General features: G+C 53.7%; 2 protein-coding genes across 2 annotated transcripts in view; both read right to left on the reverse strand.

Moving 5' to 3' along the window:
* Positions 1–1,947, reverse strand: part of LOC110476882 (rho guanine nucleotide exchange factor 11) — a gene marked incomplete at its 3' end in the record, with an annotated part of 45,718 nt that extends 43,771 nt beyond the window's left edge. The window contains exon 1 of the mRNA XM_077790560.1: positions 1,879–1,947. Within this exon, the coding sequence (XP_077646686.1) occupies positions 1,879–1,910 (32 nt within the window). The remainder of the gene's footprint in view (positions 1–1,878) is intronic.
* Positions 1,948–7,217: 5,270 nt separating this feature from the next.
* LOC144248401 (ETS translocation variant 3-like) lies at positions 7,218–19,344 on the reverse strand. The gene is made up of 5 exons (XM_077790573.1): positions 19,271–19,344; positions 16,671–16,726; positions 13,902–14,139; positions 12,529–12,644; positions 7,218–8,269 (listed from the first exon to the last, which is right to left on the reverse strand). Exons 2-5 carry the CDS (start codon positions 16,714–16,716, stop codon positions 7,218–7,220), a joined length of 1,452 nt encoding a protein of 483 aa, XP_077646699.1. The 5' UTR covers positions 16,717–16,726; positions 19,271–19,344.
* Positions 19,345–20,890: the final 1,546 nt, after the last annotated feature.

Here is a 20,890-nt window from a genome sequence, read left to right on the forward strand (position 1 = left end):
ATCCAGGAATGGGCCCTGGAATCCCAAATGAACCAGCCCAGGGAATCCTGGAATTCTCTGGGCTGGGAAAAGCAGGAAAAATCCCCAGGATCTGGTGGGAAAACGATCCCTGAAATTCCCGGGATCTGCCTCTCTCCCAGGCCCCCAAATCCCTCATTTCCCACCCAAATCCACGTGGGAAATGCCGTGGCTGGAGCAAAGATCCCAATCCAAGAATTCTCGGCCAAATTCCTGAATTTATCCCAGAAAAAGCTCCAGGGTTTTCCAAGGGTTTATCCCACCAAAAAAAATCCCCAAATTTGGTGTAAAATGGAGCCAAACAAACTGGGAAAAAGCCAATCCCTGGTGGTGGATATTGGAAATATCCCAAAAATCAGGGAAGTTCGGGATATTCCCCCCCACTCCCCAAATCCGGGAGTTTTATCCCAAAACGCTGCTCCCCTGAGGGATTCATGGAAATACGGGATGGGCTGAGTCCCACCATTCCCAAAATCCTGGAATTTTATCCCAAATTCCCGTCTTTCCCCCTAAGGAATGGGGTGAGGGCTACAGGGCGAGCGGAGCCCCCTCCCAGAGCCTCAAAATCCCAGAATTTCACCCCAAAACACCCCAAATCCTGACATTTCACCCCAAATTCTGACATTTCACCCCAAATTCTGACATTTCACCCCAAAACACCGCAGGGACCCAGTGCGGAGTCCCGGATGAGCTGAGCCCCCTCCTCTAAGCCCCCAAATCCCAGAATTTCACCCCAAAACACCCCAAATTCTGACATTTCACCCCAAATTCTGACATTTCACCCCAAAACACCGCAGGGACCCAGTGCGGAGTCCCGGATGAGCTGAGCCCCCTCCTCTAAGCCCCCAAATCCCAGAATTTCACCCCAAAACACCCCAAATCCTGACATTTCACCCCGAATCCCAGGATTTCACCCCAAACCACCCCACATCCCAGGATTTCACCCCAAACCACCCCACATCCCAGGATTTCACCCCAAACCACCCCAAATCCCAGGATTTCACCCCAAATCCCGGCATTTCACCCCAAACTGCTGCTTTTCCCCGCAGGACCGCCCTGGCAGCTCCCGGAGCAGCGGAGCCTCCTCCCAGAGCCCCAAAATCCCAGGATTTCACCCCAAAGCCCCGCGCCCGCTTCCAGAGCCCCCAAACCCCTGGATTTCACCCCAAACCTCCCGGATTTCCCCCCAAAGCCCCGGATTTGCCCCCAAACCCCCGGATTTCACCCCAAACCCCTCACCCGCTCCCACAGCCCCAAAACCCCCGGATTTCACCCCAAACCCCTCACCCGTTCTCAGAGCCCCAAAACCCCCAGGTTTCCCCCCAAAACCCCCGGATTTCAGCCCAAAACCCCCTGATTTCCCCCCAAACCCCTCACCCGCTCCCACAGCCCCAAACCCCTGGATTTCACCCCAAAACCCCCGGATTTCCCCCAAACCCCGGGTCCCCCCGATTTCCCCCAAACCCCCTGATTTCCCCCCAAACCCCTCACCCGCTCCCACAGCCCCAAAACCCCTGGATTTCACCCCAAACCCCGGGTTCCCCCAAACCCCCGGGTTCCCCCGGATTCCCCCCCAAACCCCGGTTCCCCCGATTTCCCCCCAAGCCCCGGATTTCCCCAAGCCCCAGTTCCCCGGATTCCCCCCCAAGCCCCGGTTCCCCGGATTCCCCCCCAAGCCCCGGTTCCCCGGGTTCCCCCCAAACCCCGGGTTCCCCCCGGTTCCCCCGATTCCCCCCAAACCCCGGGTTCCCCCGGGTTCCCCCCAAGCCCCGGTTCCCCGGGTTCCCCCGATTTCCCCCCAACCCCCCGGTTCCCCGGGTTTCCCCAAGCCCCGGTTCCCCCGGGTTCCCCCGGCCGTACCTGTCCGGGGCCTGCGGAGGCCGCACGCTCATGGCGCGGCTCCCTCAGGGCCGGGCCCGGCGCCGCCGCCCCGGCCCCGCCACCATCCCCGGCCCGGCGGCCGCGGGGCCCGAGCGAGCCCCGGCCCGAGCGAGCCCCGGCCCGAGCGAGCCCCGGCCCGGAGCGCTCGGTACCGGCCCGAGCGAGCCCCGGCCCGAGCGAGCCCCGGCGGAGCGCTCGGTACCGGCCCGAGCGAGCCCCGGCCCGAGCGAGCCCCGGCGGAGCGCTCGGTACCGGCCCGGAGCGAGCCCCGGCCCGGAGCGCTCGGTGCTTGTCCCGGAGCGCTCGGTGCTTGTCCCGGAGCGCTCGGTGCGGGTCCCGGAGCGCTCGGTGCTTGTCCCGGGGCGCTCGGTGCCGGTCCGGGAGCGCTCGGTGCCGGGCCCGGAGCGCTCGGTGCCGGTCCGGGAGCGCTCGGTGCTTGTCCCGGAGCGCTCGGTGCCGGCCCGGCCCGGCCCGGCTCTGGGGCGCGGCCCCTCCCGCCGGGGGCCGGGCTGCGGAGAGCCCCGGGAGCAGCTCCAGCCCCGGGAGCAGCTCCAGCCCCGGGAGCAGCTCCAGCCCCGGGAGCAGCTCCAGCCCCGGGAGCAGCTCCAGCCCCGGCCCGGCAGCGCCAATCCCGGCCCGGGGCTGCTGCCAATCCCGGCCGGCCCGGCCCCCACAGCGCCGGGAGATCCAACCCCGGCCCGGAGCTCCAATCCCCGGCCGGGGCAGCTCCAATCCCCGGCCCCGGAGCTCCAATCCCCGGGCTCGTTCAGCCCCGGGCAGCGCCAATCCCGGCCCCGGAGCTCCAATCCCCGGCCGGGGCAGCTCCAATCCCCGGGCTCGTTCAGCCCCGGGAGCTCCAACCCCGGCCCTGGAGCTCCAATCCCGGCCCCGGAGCTCCAATCCCGGTCCGGGAGCTCCAATCCCGGCCTGGCCCAGCCCCGGGAGCGCCAATCCCGGCCCCGGAGCTCCAACCCCGGCCCCGGAGCTCCAATCCCGGTCCGGGAACTCCAAACCCCGGCCCGGAGCTCCAATCCCCGGGCTCGTTCAGCCCCTGGAACTCCAACCCCGGCCCTGGGGCAGCGCCAATCCCGGCCCGGAGCTCCAACCCCGGCCCCGGAGCTCCAATCCCGATACCGGAGCTCCAACCCCGGCCCCGGAGCTCCAATCCCCGGGCTCGTTCAGCCCGCACAGCCCCGGGGCCGCTCCGATCCCGGCCCGGGGCAGCTCCAACCCCGGCCCGGGGCAGCTCCAACCCCGGCCACGGAGCTCCAAACCCCGGCCCCGGAGCTCCAATCCCCGGCCCCGGAGCTCCAACCCCGGCCCTGGGGCAGCTCCAACCCCGGCACCGGAGCTCCAATCCCGGCCCGGGGCAGCTCCAACCCCGGCCCTGGGGCAGCTCCAACCCCCGGGCTCGTTCAGCCCGCACAGCCCCGGGGCCGCTCTGATCCCCGGCCCGGCCCTCAGAGCCCGGCAGCGCCCGCGGGGACACAGAGAGACCTCGGGTGTGGGGGACACGGGGACAGGGAGGGGACACAGGGACAGTGTGGGTTTGGGGACAGGGAGGGTTTGGGGACACCCATGGGGACACGGAGGGGGACACAGGGACAGTGTGGGTGTGGGGACACCCATGGGAACAGGGAAGGTTTGGGGACACCCATGGGGACAGGGAGGGTTTGGGGACACCCATGGGGACAGGGAAGGTTTGGGGACACCCATGGGGACAGGGAGGGTGTGGGGACACCCATGGGGACACTGAGAGTTTGGGGACACCCATGGGAACAGGGAAGGTTTGGGGACACCCATGGGGACAGGGAGGGTTTGGGGACACCCATGGGGACAGGGAAGGTTTGGGGACACCCATGGGGGCAGTGTGGGTGTGGGGACAGGGAGGGTTTGGGGACACTGAGGATTTCGGGACACGGAAGATTTGGGGACATGGGGACAGCGCACATTTGGAGACACCAAAGATTTGGGGACACCCATGGGGACACTGAGGGTTTGGGGACATGGAACATTTGGGGACATGGGGACAGAGGGTTTGGGGACATGCGGACAGCATAGATTTGGGGACAGTGAGGATTTGGGGACATCAAAGATTTGGGGACACTGAGGATTTGGGGACATCAGATTTGGGGACAGTGAGGATTTGGGGACATCAAAGATTTGGGGACACTGAGGATTTGGGGACATCAGATTTGGGGACAGTGAGGGTTTGGGGACATCAAAGATTTGGGGACACTGAGGGTTTGGGGACAGTGAGGGTTTGGTGACACCCAAAAACCCCAAAGACAGAAGCAGCGGGAACTGGGGAATTTCCGGGATCCCGGGAATCCCTTCCCAAAAATCCCAAACCCCGGGAAAAGCCCCAAAGAAAGCAGCGGCGCCTCTCTGTTAAAAGGTTTTTATTTAACGTTCTGAATTCGAGGTAAAATACTTTTATTTTTCGCTTTTTTTTTTCCTTTTTTCCGTGTTTTTTTTTTTTTTTTTTCAACTTCCATAACAAAATACGGAGCTATGGGATACCCCTGGAAAAAAATATGTATATTATCCATAAATTTCTCTAGCATTCCATCATATATATATATAATATATATATGCAACCCTTTCTTAAATCTGATTTTTATAGAAATCGGAATTTAATTTTAAAGGCACAAATTTCGGATTTTTTGTCTTTTTTTTTTGTTTTGTTTTTTTTTTTTTTTTGCCCCTCTACTTTACACCCTATGTACAAAGCCACGCTCCCCGTCCCAAATTCCATCGATTTTCCCGAAGGATTCCTGCCGGATTCCCACCGGGGAGAGTTCAAATCCCTCGAAATCCCTCGAAAAAGGGGTTTTATCAACCCGAAAACAAAAGCGTAAATATCGGTTTAAAAAGCGCTAAAAAATCAAAGTATTTCCCGGAAAATCCAAAGTTTTTCCGGAGTTCTGATGATTTCAACCGAGAGAAAATTCCTGGGTTTTTCTTTTTAATCCCACCAGGATGCTGAGACGCAAAAAAAAAGAAAGAAACCAACGGAAAAACAGCTTAAAATAATAAAAAACCTCAACATAATTATGGAATAAATAAAAAAATCCGGGACAACCCCATTAATGCTGTTGGATTTTTCCTCCTTTTCCTCCTTTTTTGGGGAAATTCCTCCCCAGAAATTCCCCCCGTTTGGGGCTGTCCCATCAAAAAGTCTTTTTTTTTTTTTTTAATTTTTTAATTTTTTAAACATTTTTCCTACGGATTTGCTACGAAAAAGAAGCAAAATTAACGAAAAAAAAAAAAAAAGAACTGCTGGAAAAAACGGGATCATGCTCCGGGGCAAATTCATCCGGGAGAGAATTCCAACCATTCCCAACTTCCCGAGGGTTTGTTTGTTGTTCAATGGTTTGGCACGGTGGAATTTTAGGAATTTTTCCTTGAAACTTCCGATTTTTTTCCACAAAATTTTGATCTGGTTGTTTTGGTTTTTTTCCTTTAAATCCGTTTGTTTTGTTTTGTTTTGTTTTTGTTTTTTTTGACCTTTTCCTTCTCCTCTTCCTGCTTTTTCTTTCGTTGTTTTTCCTCCTCCCGGGCTCCGTTGGGAATTCTGGAATTCCCGAGAGGCGCCGGATCCGTCGTCCTGAGTCCGGAATTCCCTGAACTCTCCCAAGTTTTTTATTTTCATTTCCACTTTTCATCTTGGGTTTCTTTTTTTCCTTTTTTTTTGCAGTGCAATGGCTGTGACAGGAAACCCCGACATTCCCACCCTTCCCAAAAAACTCCCAATCCCAAAAAATCCTTTTCTAAAGCCACAAAAATTCCAACTTTTTTTTTTTTTTTTTTGTTCCTTCTCTTCCCGTGGGATTCCGATTCCAAAGGACTGGAGAGGAGGGGTGGGGAAAATCCGGGATTTTCCCCCCGTTTTTTGTTTTTGTTTCTCCCGACGGTTCCGGCGCTGGGATTTGGGATCGGCGGGAATTCCGGGCAAGGCCCCTCGTGTGATTCCTGAGTTCGTCCTGGCGCCTCTCCGGTCGCGTTTTTTGGGATCATCCAGGGCTTCTCCACCCCAACTCCACATTCCAAGGGTCCCACGCCCGGCCGGGCTGGGATCTGGGAATCGCTCCCGGGATCCCGGCGGGGAATTTCCTCCCCCAGCCCGGAATTCCCAAAATCCGAGCTCCGAGAGCGAATCCTGGGCAGCTCCCGGCGCTTCCCGAGGGTCGATCCCGCTGGGAGCCAAGCCGGAGCCTTCGGAATTCCGCTGCTGCGCGGGGGCACGGCGGCGTTTGGCATTTCCCCCCAAGAACCAGGAAGGATCCACGACATCCGAGCGCTCCCGGAAAAAATTCCCAGAAAAAGTCCAAACGTGGTTTGTTGGTTTTTGTGTTTTTTTTTTTCTTTAAGGCATGAGTCAAACGGGGAGAAAAATGGGGGGGAGGGTCCAAAAATCTGGGAATGGCGCCGGGAATTCCGGCGTTCCCGGGACTCACCACAATCATTCCAGCGCTCCTTCCAAGCATTCCCAAAAATTCCACCCACACGGATTCCGGAGCGGGAAAAAAATCCCCGCTCCGGGCACACAGAAACAAAAAAAACCAAACCCCAACATTTTTAATGCGTTAGGATTAAAGGCATCCGGTTAATTTTGTGTTATTCCCGTTCCCATTCCCTGAAAAAGTTTGGAGTTTTGCTCATGGCTTCTGCGAGAGAAAGAGAGAGAGAAAGAAAGGCGGGAAAAGGGGAATTTTCCCCGGAAATCCGCCGGGAACGACGCGGCCTCCATCCCGATTCTCCGAGAGTTTTCCTGAATCCTTTTCCCCCCCGCCCCAGCCCCGCTCCGTGGACAGTGCAAAATTCCCGATGCAAAATTCCCAAGCTCCTCCTTTTCCCAAAAAAAAAACCAAAAAAAAACCAAAACAAAAAAAAAGAAGAACCAAACCAGCTCCTGGATGGCCGGGAAAACCTCTCATCCGTAAAAAAACCCCGAAAAATCCCAAAAAAATCCCCCCCCCCCGTCCTCGGATCTGGAGATTCCCGGTGTCCCGAAAGGCCCGGGAGCGGCCCCGAGGCCGCGCCTGGAATTCCTCCGCGCCAGTCCTGGAGCTGGAGCCGGCTTTTCCCGGGAAAAGCGAGCGGGAATTGCGGCGTCTGCACCTGCAAGTCAACAACAGAAACAACACAAAGCCCGAAGCTTCCCGCACCCCCCTCCCTTCTCCCACCCCCGAAATTCCCTAAAAATTCCCAGGCCTGGCCCGCCCCCCTCCCCGCCTGGACCCCGAACTGCTCGGCAACCTTGCTACATAAATACACGGACGCCGCTCCGGCCGGCTCCGGCGCTCCGGCCGCCTTTAGGTGTCGGAGGCGGCGGCCACGGCTTTGGGCAGGTGCCAGATCCCGTTGGGCCGGGAATCCTCGGCCGCTTCCTGCCGGGAATCTCCGTTCCAGCGGCGCTTCAGCCGCAGCTTGGGCGGCATCAGGGCGTCCTCCCGGCGCTCCTGGCCGCCGGCCTCGCCGGGCCACTCCCGCGGCGCCTTCTCGGCGCTCTCCTCTCCGCACGCGCCGGGCTGAGCCGCGCCGGGCGCCCGCGCCGGGGCCGCGGGGCGGGCGAACACCGCCGCCTTCTCCTCCTCCTCCTCCTCCTCCTCCTTCCGCGGGACCTCCTCCTCGTCCTCCCTGTCGGGCGCCGCCGGCTCCACCTTGACGCGCGGCGGGCCGGCGGCCTCGGGGCTCTCCAGGCGCTCGCGGTTCTTGCGGCCGGCGGGCGGCGGCTGCAGCTTGATGGGGAACTGCGGCGGCTCCTCCAGCGGCACCGGGCACTGCAGCGGCGGCACCACCAGCGGGTAGCGGGGGAACGTCCGCGGGCTCAGGTGGTAGTTGAAGACGGAGCAGGCCTGCGAGTGCAGGTAGTGCTTCATCTCCTCGGGGTTGAAGGAGAAGCAGCTGCTGCCGGCGGCGGCGAAGGGGCTGAGCCCCGGCGAGGGGCTGTAGGAGAAGAGCGTGGGCGTCAGCGACAGCGCCGGCGAGATGGGCACGTTGAGCACGCCGGGGCGGCCCGGCAGCGGCGACGCGGCGAAGGGGCTGTGCGGGTGCTCGGGGAACACGCCGGGCCGCGGGAACAGCGGCAGCACCACCTCGGGCTTGCGCTTGGGCGCCGCGCCGCCGGCCGCCGCGTGCGCCGGCGCCAGCAGCTCCCGGCGCCAGTCCGGCCCGCTCTCCTCCGGCTCGGCGGGCTCCGGCTTCCTCTCGGCGTCCGGCGGCGCCTCGGCGCGCGGCGGCGGCAGCAGCGCGCCCGGCCCGAAGCGCGCCGCCGCCTCCTCGCCCGGCGACGCCGGCTCCAGCGGCGGGAAGTGGAAGCGGGACGAGGCCGTGGGCACCGGCGGCGCGCTCTGCGGGACCACGCCTGCGGGGAGACGGGGAAAACAGGCACTGAGCGTCTGGGGATCGGGGAGGAGCTGGCTGAAATCCCCGGGGATGGCGGGGAGGGTTTGAGATGTCCGGCTGAAGCTCTGAGCCGAGCCGGGGTCGCATCCATTAATGGGAATGGCTGAAATATCTGGGGGAAAACATTAAATGTCCATGGGGGAAACTCCAATGTCCATGGAAATGACTGAAATGTCCATGGGGAAAACTCAAATGTCCATGGAAATGGCTGAAATGTCCATGGGGAAAACTCAAATGTCCATGGAAATGGCTGAAATATCCATGCAGAGAAATTAAATATCCATGGGAAAAACTCCAATGTCCATGGAAATGGCTGAAATATCTGCAGGAATGGCTGAAATATCCATGGAGAGAAATTAAATATCCATGGGAAAAACTCCAATGTCCATGGAAATGGCTGAAATATCTGCAGGAATGCCTGAAATATCCATGGAGAGAAATTAAATATCCATGGGAAAAACTCAAATGTCCATGGAAATGGCTGAAATATCCATGGAGAGAAATTAAATATCCATTGGAAAAACTCCAATGTCCATGGAAATGGCTGAAATATCTGCAGGAATGGCTGAAATATCCATGGAGAGAAATTAAATATCCATGGAAAAAACTCGAATGTCCATGGAAGTGGCTGAAATGTCCATGGAAAGAACTCAAATGTCCATGGAAATGGCTGAAATATCCATGGAGAGAAATTAAATATCCATTGGAAAAACTCCAATGTCCATGGAAATGGCTGAAATATCCATGGAAAAAACTCCAATGTCCATGGAAATGGCTGAAATGTCCATGGGAAAAAACTCAAATGTCCATGGAAAAAACTCAAATGTCCATGGAAATGGCTGATATATCCATGGGAAAAAACTCAAATGTCCATGGAAAAAACTCAAAAAAAATGTCCATGGAAATGGCTGATATATCCATGGGAAAAAACTCAAATGTCCATGGAAAAAACTCAAATGTCCATGGAAATGGCTGAAATATCCATGGAAAAAACTCAAATGTCCATGGAAATGGCTGAAATATCTGCAGGAATGGCTGAAATATCCATGGAGAGAAATTAAATATCCATGGAAAAAACTCGAATGTCCATGGAAGTGGCTGAAATGTCCATGGAAAGAACTCAAACATCCATGGAAATGGCTGATATATCCGTGGAAAAAACTCAAATGTCCATGGAAATGGCTGAAATGTCCATGGGAAAAAACTCAAATGTCCATGGAAATGGCTGATATATCCGTGGAAAAACCTCAAATGTCCATGGAAATGGCTGAAATATCCATGGGAAAAAACTCCAATGTCCATGGAAATGGCTGAAATATCCATGGGAAAAACTCAAATGTCCATGGAAATGGCTGAAATATCCATGGGAAAAAAACTCAAATGTCCATGGAAAAAGCTCAAATGTCCATTGAAATGGCTGAAATATCCATGGAAAAAAACTCAAATGTCCATGGAAATGGCTGAAATATCCATGGGAAAAAACTCAAATGTCCATGGAAAAAACTCAAATGTCCATGGAAATGGCTGAAATATCCATGGAAAAAACTCAAATGTCCATGGAAATGTCTGAAATATCCATGGAAAAACCTCAAATACCCATGGAAATGGCTGAAATATCTGTGGGAATGGCTGAAAAAGCCATGCAAAAACCTCAAATATCCATGGAAATGTCTCAAATACCCATGGAAAAGACCCAAATATCAATGGAAATATCTCATCTGAGAGGGGATCTCATCAATCCATGGAAATGTCTCCCAACGTCCATAAAAATATCTCAAAAATCCATGGAAATATCTCCAATGTCCATGGAAACATCTTCTCTGAGGGGGAATGTTATCAATCCATGGAAATGTCTCAAATATCCCAAATATCCATGGAAATACCTGGATATTCATCAAAATCTGACCTCTGAGGGGGGAAATCTCATCAATCCATGGAAATATCTCAAAGATCCACAGAAATATCTCAAATTCCCACCCAAATCCCTCAAATTCCCACCCCAAATCCCTCAAATTCCCACCCAAAATCTCGGTGAGGGAGGGGAAATCCTGGAGAAAAACCCCAAATTCCAGGTTTGCTACCCCAACCCCCACGGGGGCGGGAATGAGAGGGGCTGGGATTAACCAGGAGCCTTCCAAATTCTCCCAAATTATTTTTGTTCCCCAGCGCCCCAGGGCCAGGAGGGAGCAGGAGCTGGGAACTGCCCGAACTCGTTTGCTCCCAGTTAATTACGGAATTACAGCTCCAGACACATCTTCCCACCCCCGTTCCTTGGCTTGGAAAAGACATTCCCCTCTCCCAACAAACAAAAAAAAAAGAAAATAAAACAAACCCCAGAAGGGCCCACACAGGTGAAGGAGACAGCAACACCTGGAGGAATTTCTCCCTTTTTGTTTTTGTTTTTTGGCCTTCCCGGAGCCTTGGAAAAACAAAACCTCGGAGATTCCCTCAGGGAGGGGAGGCGGCGGCGCCGGAGCCTGGAAAAATCCCTTTTTCCCTCACACAGAACCTGATTTTATTCCTATTTTCCCTGCTTTTATCCCTATTTTCCCTGCTTTTTTCCCTCCTGGGTCGCTGTTCCAGGCTTTGCCCTGGAAGCTGGATCAGGACCCTCCAAATCAGGACTTTTCTGTGGAGAAAAGCTTGGGATTTTTGGGAACAACGAGTTGCAGGCAGTTTTTTTATCTTTATGGATTCAACAATCACCATTTTTCCTGCTGGACTGGAGCTCCACACTTTCCCCTGGAGCAGCTCATGCTAGGCCCAGCTCCTCTAAATTGAGAATTTGTGAGGAGAAAAGTTTGGAATTTCTGGGAATATCAACTTCCAGAGGGTTTTTCTATCTTTTTTAATTAAAATAATCACCAGTTTCCCAATTTTTTCCTGTTTTTTTCCTAAGGGATTGGTGCTCCACACTTTCCCCTGGAGCAGTTCTTGCTAGGCCCAGCTACTCTAAATTTATACTTTTTGTGGAGAAAAGTTAGGAATTTTTGGAAATATCAACTTCCAGAGGGGTTTTGTATCTTCATGGATTCAATAATCACCAATTTCCCCACTTTTTCTGCTTTTTTTCCTGTTTTGTTCCCTGCTGCATTGGCTTTCCAGGCTTTGCCCTGCAGCAGAGTGTGCCGGGCTGGTCAACTCTAAATTGAGATTTTGTGAGGAGAAAAGTTTGGAATTTCTGGGAATATCAACTTCCAAGCGGTTTTTCTATCTTTTTAGATTCAATGATCCCCAATTTTCCCACTTTTCCTGTTTTTTTTTTCCTGCTGGATTGGGGCTCCACACTTTCCCCTTGGAGCAGCTCGTGCTAGGCCCAGCTCCTCTAAATTGAGATTTTGTGAGGAGAAAAGTTTGGAATTTTTGGGAATATCAACTTCCAGAGGGGTTTTCTATCTTTTTGAATTAAATAATCACCAATTTCCCCACTTTTCCTGCTTTTTTTCCTGCTGGATTTGCCATCCAGGCTTTCCACTGGAGCAGCTCCTGCTAGGCCCGGCTCCTCTAAATTGAGATTTTGTGAGGAGAAAAGTTTGGAATTTCTGGGAATATTGACTTCCAGAGGGGTTTTCTGTTTTTATGGATTCATTTTCCCACTGTGCCTGATGAGGACAATCCCTCAGCTATGGGAATTTGGCTCTTAGAGGTTTAATTCCTTTAAAAATCCCCTTGGAAAGACCCTTTTCCCAGGAAACCGCTGCTGATTCCAGGATAAACCTGGCAGAACCATTTTAGGGTAAAAAAGGGACATTTATGCTCCATTCCCAAACCCTTCCTCGTTATCCTCTCTCCTCCAGGGAAGAATTTCTGATTTTTAACCAAAATCCAAGGAATTCCTGCCGCGTCCCTACGGAATCCCTCCCAACCCTGGGGCAGGAATGGGTTAAAAACCTGCAATTTTGGGGTGAAAAGGAGCGGGAAAAAGGGGGAGAGAAGGGAGAAAAAGCCGTGGATTTTTACACCATAAACTCACCTGAGCCACCCCGGGACTGCATCCCGAGGCTGATCCTCTTATCCCACAAATCCCAAAAATCCCCGGGGAAAGATAAACCCGACCCCTCATCCCCCTCCACAGCGGGGATTTGCTCCCAGGTTTTGCTTTTTTTATTTTATCCAGGCTGGCTGGGGAAAAAACAATATTCCACATCCTCGAGTTGGGTTTTTTTTTGGTTTTTCTGCCCCATTCCCACCCGGAATTCCCAAATTCCTGAGGCTCACCGTTGGGCCGGATGTTGATGAAGGGATAATTGGGCATCACCAGTTTGTTGAAGTTGAATTTGTAGGTGAATCTTTTGCCCTTGGTCTTGTGCAGGATCCTCTTGTTGTAGTAATATCTGCAAATAAATTGGTTTTTTTAAGTGGGGAAAAAAAAAACAAACAATGGATCGAAGCACTCAAAAATCCAGAATTTCTTCCTAATTCCTCAGGGATCCTTCCTAATATCCTGTTTAACCAAAATATGGAATTCTGGGATGGTTTGGTTTGGAATGAGCTCAAATATCCTGAAAAATCCAGAATTCCTGAGGAATTCCTTCCTAATTTCCTGCCCAAATATCCTTAAAAATGCAGGGCTGGGGCAGTTCCCACCTCCCCAGGTGGCTCCAAGCTGGAATTGGGCATTCCCAGGGATGGGAAATCCATTGGAATCACCCAGAGCAGGGAGAGATTCATCCCTAAAATCCCACCTGATGGAATCCTGGGATATTTTTGGGGTGGAAAAGGACCTTAAACCACACCCCAACCCCAAACCCTGAGGGATGAGCAAACACCAGCACGACATCCCACCTAAAACCCCAAAATTCACGAGGAAAAAAACCCCCAAAATTAATGGGAAAAAAAGGCAAAAAGATCCCAAAATTCATGGGAAAAAAAGTGGAAAACCCCAAATTTGGCTGAACTGAGGGCGCCACTGAGCTTCTCGTAGTTTGTGGTGCCACCAGGCCCAGGCCACCAAAACCCTGATGGACGAGCCAACACCACCGTGACACCCTGCCAAAAAAAAACAAAATTCATGGGGAAAACCCCAAAATTCATGGAAAAAAAAGGGAAAAAACCCAAATTAAGTCACCTGAGGGCACGGCTGAGCTTGTCGTAGTTCATCTGGGGCTTGCACTTGCGGCGCCCCCAGAGCCGTGCCACCAAAACCCTGATGGACGAGCCAACACCACTGTGACACCCCGCCAAAAAAAACCAAAATTCATGGGGAAAAACCCAAAATTCATGGAAAAAAAAGGGAAAAAACCCCAATTTGGCTGACCTGAGGGCGCGGCTGAGCTTGTCCTAGTTCATCTGGGGCTTGCACTTGTGGTGCCACCAGAGCCGTGCCACCAAAACCCTGATGGACGAGCCAACACCAGTATGACACCCTGCTAGAAAACCCCAAAATTCATGGGAAAAAAAGGGAAAAACCCCAAATTAAGTCACCTGAGGGCACGGCTGAGCTTGTCGTAGTTCATCTGGGGCTTCCATTTCTGGTGGCCCCAGAGCCGTGCCACCAAAACCCTGATGGATGAGCCAACACCAGCATGATGCCAGCTGGAAAACCCCAAAATTCATGGAAAAAAAAGGGAAAAAACCCCAAATTAAGTCACCTGAGGGCACGGCTGAGCTTGTCGTAGTTCATCTGGGGCTTGCACTTGCGGCGCCCCCAGAGCCGTGCCACCTCGTCGGGGTCCTTGATGACGAACTCGCCGTACTCGCCCTGCTGCCAGGCGATGACGTGCCGGAACTCCTCCTTCTGCAGCAGCTCCAGGATGAAGTGCCACAGCTGGATCTGCCGCGAGCCCGGGCTCGACTCCGTCTTGTACGCCCACTCCGGGAAGTGGTAGCCTGGCGGGGGAAATGGGGAGAAAATGGGGGTAAATGGGGGGGAATTGGGGGGAAATGGGGGGGAAATGGTGAGAAAATGGGGGGAAAATGGGGGGGAAATTGGGGGGAAATGGGGGGAAAATGGTGAGAAAATGGGGGGAAAATGGGGGGGAAATGGGGAGAAAATGGGGGTAAATGGGGGGGAAATTGGGGGGAAATGGGGGGAAAATGGTGAGAAAATGGGGGGAAAATGGGGGGGGAAATGGGGAGAAAATGGGGGTAAATTGGGGGGAAATGGGGAAAAAATGGGGGGAAAATGGGGGGGGAAATGGGGAAAAAATGGGGGGAAAATGGGGGGGGGAATGGGGAAAAAATGGGGGGAAAATGGGGGGGGAATGGGGAAAAAATGGGGGGAAAATGGGGAAAAAATGGGGGGAAATGGGGGGAAAATGGTGGGGGATATGGGGGGAACGGGGGAAAAATGGGGGGAAATGGGGAGAAAATGGTGGGGGAGATGGGGGGAAATAGGGAAAAAATGGGGGGAAATGGGGAGAAAATGGGGGGAAATGGGGGAAAAATGGGAGGGAAATGGGGAGGAAATGGGGGAAAATGGGGGGAAAATGGGGAAAAATGGGGGGGAGATGGGGAAAAAATGGGGGGAAATGGGGGGAAAATGGGGGGGGAGATGGGGGGAAAATTGGGGGAAAATGGTGAAAAAATGGGGGGAAAATGGTGAGAAAATGGGGGGGAATGGTGAAAAAATGGGGGGGAATGGTGAAAAAATGGGGGGGAAATGGTGAGAAAATGGGGGGGAAATGGGGCGGAAACAGAGGGGAAAACAGGGGGGAATCAATGGTGAAAAAATTGGGGAGAATGGTGAAAAAATGGGGGGAAACTGTGGGATCAATGAGGGGGAAGCGGGGGGATATGGCAAAAAAATGGTGGAAATGTGGTGGAAAAATGGGGGGAAATAGTGAAAAAATGGGGGGAAATGGGGGAAGAAATGCTGGGAAAAGGGGGGGAAATGGGGAAAAACAATGGGGGGGAATGGAGGGAAATGGGAAATGTTGTTTAGGGAACGATGGGGGATCAGTGGGGATGGGGCTGGAGGTGGGATTCCATCCGGTATTCCCTGTGGGATTGGGGAATTCCAGGTTTCCCTCCCAGCTGCTCGCTTCTGACTCCTTCCAGCCCCATTTCCATGGAAAATCCACCCAAAAACCACCCAAAAACCCGCTAAAACCCAAAAAGAAAACACTAAAACCCACCAAAAAATTTTAAAACTCGGGTGGAACTCAATATTCCCTGTGGGAGTGGGGAATTCCAGGTTTCCCTCCCAGCTGCTCGCTTCTGACTCCTTCCAGCCCCATTTCCGTGGAAAATCCACCCAAAAACCACCCAAAAACCCGCTAAAACCCAAAAAGAAAACACTAAAACCCACCAAAAAAATTTAAAACTCGGGTGGAACTCAATATTCCCTGTGGGAGTGGGGAATTCCAGGTTTCCCACCCAGCTGCTCACTTCTGAATCGTTTCAGCCCCATTTCCATGGAAAATCCACCCAAACATCACCAAAAAAACCACTCAAAGTCACAAAAAACCCACTAAAACCCGTGAAAAACCACAGAAAAATTGTAAAACTTGGGTGGAATTCAATATTCCGTGTGGGAGCAGGCAGATCCAGATTTCCCACCCAGCTGCTCCTTTCAGCCCCATTTCCATGGAAAATCCACCCAAACAACGCCAAAAAAAACCCACTAAAATCCGTGAAAAACTAACAAAAAACCCACTAAAACCTGTGAAAAAAAACACAAAAACCCACCAAAAAATCGGGAAAACTGGGCTGGAATTCCATTAATCACTGGGGCCTGGAATTCCGCTCAGTATTCCACGTGGGAGCAGGGAATTCCAGGTTTCCCATCCAGCTCTTTGCTTCTGACTCCTTTCAGACCCATTTCTTTAAAAATCCACCCAAGAAACACCAAAAAATCACTAAAATCCACTAAAAACCCACAAAAAAACCACTAAAACCCCAAAAAAAACCACTAAAAACCCACAAAAACCCCAAAAAACCCCACAAAAACCCACAAAAAAACCCACCAAAAAACCACCAAAAAACTGGACTGGAATTCCACTAATCACCAAAAAAATCCCAAAAATTGATAAAACCTGCCTGGAATCCCACTCAATATTCCAGCCAAAATCCCAGGGACGGAATTAGGGAAAAAAAACCCAAACAACCCAATTTGGGGTGGGATTTTGTTTTTTTTTTTAAATTTTGGTAAAAAATCTGATTTGGGGATGTTTTTTTGGGAAAATCTAATTTGGGGTTGGGGTTGTTTTGAGAAAAATCTGGTTTGGGGTTGGATTTTTTTTGGGAAAAATCTGATTTTGGGTGGGTTTTTTTTTGAAAAATCTAGTTTGGGGTCGGGGTTTTTTTGGGAAAAATCAGATTTGGAGTGTTGTTTTTTTTTTTTGGGAAAATCAGGGAATGCTTTTATCCTTCATGGGAATTGGGATTTCTGGGATTTTTGGGATTTTGGGGTCCCTTACCCCCTCCTCCCTCGGGCTTGTCCACGATGCTGCAGCCGGCCTTCATCCTCTTCCTCCTGTGGGGAGAGAGAGCTCAGAGACCCCGGGGTGGGGAAAAAGGGGAAAAATGGGGAAAAAATGGGGGAAAAGGGGGAAAAATGGGAAAAATGGGGGAAAAATGGGGGAAAAAAGGGAAAAAATGGGAGAAAAATGAGGGGAAAGGGGGGGAAATGGGAAAAATGGGGGAAAAATGGGGGAAAAATGGGAGAAAAATGAGGGGAAAGGGGGGGAAATAGAAAAAATGGGAGAAAATTGGGGGAAATTGGAGGAAATTAGGGGAAATGGGGGGGAAAGTTGGAAAAATGGGAGAAAAATGGGGAAAAGAGGAAAAATGGGGGAAAAGGGGGGAAATAGTGGAAGAAAAGTTGGGAAAATGGGAGAAAATGGGAAAAGGGGGCAAAAATGAGAGAAAAGGGAAAAAAGGGGGGGAAAGGGGGGGGAATAGGGGGAAAAAGGGGGGAAATGAAGAGAAATGTGGAAAAGGAGGCAAAAAAGGGGGAAAAAGGGAAATTTCCCTGGCTGGAGGTGCAGGGAGGAGACAAAACAAACCCAGCTCAGCTCCAGACGGGCTCGGCTGCCAAAATCCACAGCTGGGAGCGCGCCCAGATGTGCCAGGGAGGAGGGAGGGAGGGAAAACGGGGGAAAACAGGGGGAAAATGGGAAAAAACAGGGGGAAAATAGGGAAAAAATTGGGAAAATGGGGAAAAAAGGGAAAAAACAGGGGGAAAATGGGGAAATGGGGAAAATAGGGAAAAAACAGGGGGAAAATGGGGAAAAAACAGGGGGAAAATGGGGAAATGGGGAAAATAGGGAAAAAACAGGGGGAAAACGGGGAAATGGGGAAAATAGGGAAAAAACAGGGGGAAAATGGGGAAAATAGGGAAAAAAAAGGGGAAAATAGGGAAAAAACACGGGGAAAACAGGGGGAAATAGGAAAAAAATGGGGAAAATAGGAAAAAAACAGGGGAAAATAGGGAAAAAACAGGGGGAAAACAGGGAAAAATAGAGAAAAAACAGGGGGGAAATAGGGAAAAAATAGGGGAAAAACAGGGGGAAATAGGAAAAAAATGGGAAAAATGGGGGGAAATAGGGAAAAAATTGGAAAAATAGGGAAAAAACAGGGAAAAATGGGGGAAACGGGAAAAATGGGGAAAGGGGGAGATAAATGGGGGAAAAGGGGGAAAAAGGGGAAAAGGGAGAGGAAAGTGGGAAAAAAGGGAGGAAAATGGGGAAAAAAGGGGGAAAATGGGGAGGAAAATGGGAAAACGGGGAGGAAAGTGGGAAAAGGTGGAAAAAAGGGGGTAAAGAGAGGAAAAATGGGGAAAAGGAGGAAAAAGGGGGAAAGAGGAAGGGGGAAAGGGAAAAAAACAAAATAAACCGGGAAAAGGGAAAAAAAAATCCCAAATAAACCGGGAAAAGGGGAAAAAAACCCAAAATAAACCGGGAAAAGGGGAAAAAAACCCCAAAATAAACCGGGAAAAGGGGAAAAAAACAAAATAAACCGGGAAAAGGGAAAAAAACCCAAAATAAACCGGGAAAAGGGGAAAAAAATCCCAAATAAACCGGGAAAAGGGGAAAAAAACCCAAAATAAACCGGGAAAAGGGGAAAGAAACCCAAAATAAACCGGGAAAAGGGAAAAAAAAACCAAAATAAACCGGGAAAAGGGGAAAGAAAACCAAAATAAACCGGGAAAAGGAGCGGGGAAAAGGGAAATTTCCGGGGCTGGAATTCACATCTGAGCCCCGGGAAGGAACCGGAGCCCCCCGGGAGAAACCGGAGCCCCCCGGAGGGAACCGGAGCCCCCGGGAAGGGACCGGAGACCCCCGGGAGGGAACCGGAGCCCCCCGGGAGAAACCGGAGCCCCCCGGAGGGAACCGGAGCCCCCCGGAGGGAACCGGCGCCCCCCGGGGAAGCACCGCAGCCCCCGGCCGGTGCCGTTGACGCCCCCCGGGCCCATCCCGGTTCCCGGTTCCCGGCAGCCGCTTCAAAGGCCCCAAATGGCCGCCGGGAGGGGCCGAGCGGCGCCGGGGCGGCGGCGGGGCCGTGCCCGGGGCTGCCCCGCTCCGTTAGCGCCGGTCCCAGCCTGCCCCGGCCTGCCCGGCCCGGCCCCGGGCGGCGCCGCGCCCGCCCCGCCGGCCCCGGAGCGCGGCCGGGGCCTCCCACGCCGCCGCCACGGGGGGGCCCGGCCCCGGTGCCGCTCCCGGTGCCGCTCCCGGTGCCCCCGGGACCGGCGGGGGGGCTCGGTGTTGGCTCACCCCCGCCGGGCGGGGCGGTGCTGCGGAGCCCCCGCCCGCCCGGAGCCGCCCGTGCGGCCGCTCCGTGTTTACCCAACGCCCCCTCCCCTTCCCTCCCCCTCCCCCGTTACCGGGACCCCCCCGCCGTTACCGGGGCCGCGCTCCGGCCCTCGCCGCCCACCGGGCAGCGCCGCGCAGCCCCCGCGGCCCCTCCCCGGCGGCCTGCGGGGCTTTGCCTTCATCCCGAGCCGCTCCCCCCGCTCCGGTAACCCCCGGTAATTCGGTAATTCCGCCCCCCCACACACCGGGATCCCCCCGGGACGAACCTGCGGGGGCGGCGCGGGCCGGGAGGAGCGAGGCGGGTTCCGGGAGAAGGAGGAGGAGGAGGAGGACGGGAAGGGAGGGGGGAAACGGGGAAGGAGGCGGGCGGGGACCGGGAGGGGGGGGCGGGGGGCGGATCGTCCCCGGTAGCGCGGGGCGGGGGGGGGAGAGGAGCGGCTCGGCTTCCGCTGCTGGCGCCGCTGCCGGTGTTGTCGGCGGCGCCGCCGCTTCTCGTCGTTCGCTTTCCCCTTTCCCTCCTCCTCCTCCTCTCCCTCTCCTCTCCCGGTGCCTCCCCCGCGCCGCCGCCGCCGCCGGAACCGGAACCGCCGCCGCCGCCCACGCGCTTCCGGGCAGCGCGCGCGCCCACGCGCTTCCGCTTCCGGTCCCGCCGGGGCCGGGGGGGCGGGAAATGGCGCCGCCCCTCACGGAGAGCGGCCGGGAAAACGGGGGAGAACGGGGAATAACGGGGAAAAACGGGGAATAACGGGGGAAAACGGGGGAAAACCGGGAAAAAACGGGGTAAAACGGGGAAAAATCGGGGAAAAACGGGGGAAAACCGGGAAAAAAACGGGGAAAAACGGGGGAAAACCGGGAAAAAACGGGGGAAAACGGGGAATAACGGGAAAAAACGGGTAAAACGGGGAAAAATCGGGGAAAAACGGGGGAAAACCGGGAAAAAACGGGGTAAAACGAGGAAAAACGGGGGAAAGCCGGAAAAAAACCGGGAAAACCCAGCTAAAACAGAGCCAAACCAGCATAAACCGGGACAAGAATGGTGAAAAATGGGGAAATTGGGGTAAAACAGACCAAAAGTGGGCCGGGAATGGGGAAATTGGGGTAAAAGCCACCAAAAGCAGGCCTGGAATGGGGAAATTGGGGTAAAAGCCACCAAAAGCGGGCCGGGAATGGGGAAAAATGGGGAAATTGGGGTAAAACCGACCAAAAGCGGGACGGGAATGGGGGAAAATGGGGAAATTGGGGTAAAATCGACCAAAAGCGGGCTGGGAATGGGGAAAAATGGGGAAATTGGGGTAAAACCAACCAAAAGCGGGCCAGGAATGGGGAAATTGGGGTAAAAGCCACCAAAAGCGGGCTGGGAATGGGGAAATTGGGGAAATTGGGGTAAAAGCCACCAAAAGCGGGCCAGGAATGGGGAAATTGGGGAAATTGGGGTAAAAGCCACCAAAAGCGGGCCAGGAATGGGGAAATTGGGGTAAAAGCCACCAAAAGCGGGCCGGGAATGGGGAAAAATGGGGAAATTGGGGTAAAACCCACCAAAAGCGGGCTGGGAATGGGAAAATGGGGAAATTAGGGTAAAAGCCACCAAAAGCGGGGTAAACGGGGCTGAAGTTGGGAAGTGAACAGGGAATAATAAAAGGGGTAAAGCGGGGTAAGAGCAGCCGTGGCACCAACGGGGCTGGAGGAGGCAAAAAGCGGCGCCGAGCCCGGCGTGAACAGAGGGAACGGCTGCGGGCCTGAAACCGACCCAAAACAGAGCCAAAATGGCCCAAAAATGGAGCTAAAATGGCCCAAAAATGGAGCTAAAACAGAGCCAAAAATGGAGCTAAAATGGCCCAAAAATGGAGCTAAAACAGACCCAAAAATGGAGCTAAAATGGCCCCAAA

This window comes from Lonchura striata, unplaced genomic scaffold, assembly GCF_046129695.1.
Source record: "Lonchura striata isolate bLonStr1 unplaced genomic scaffold, bLonStr1.mat Scaffold_106, whole genome shotgun sequence".
NCBI classification, from domain to species: domain Eukaryota; kingdom Metazoa; phylum Chordata; class Aves; order Passeriformes; family Estrildidae; genus Lonchura; species Lonchura striata.

Bases quoted from the DNA above. Each gene is read 5' to 3' on its own strand.
- LOC144248401 (XM_077790573.1), bottom strand. From the start codon at position 16,716: ATGAAGGCCGGCTGCAGCATCGTGGACAAGCCCGAGGGAGGAGGGG. The intron at 14,140-16,670 runs GTAAGGGACCCC...TTCCCCCGCCAG, and splicing joins CAAGCCCGAGGGAGGAGGGG to GCTACCACTTCCCGGAGTGG. The intron at 12,645-13,901 runs GTGACTTAATTT...ATTTATTTGCAG, and splicing joins AAGCTCAGCCGTGCCCTCAG to ATATTACTACAACAAGAGGA.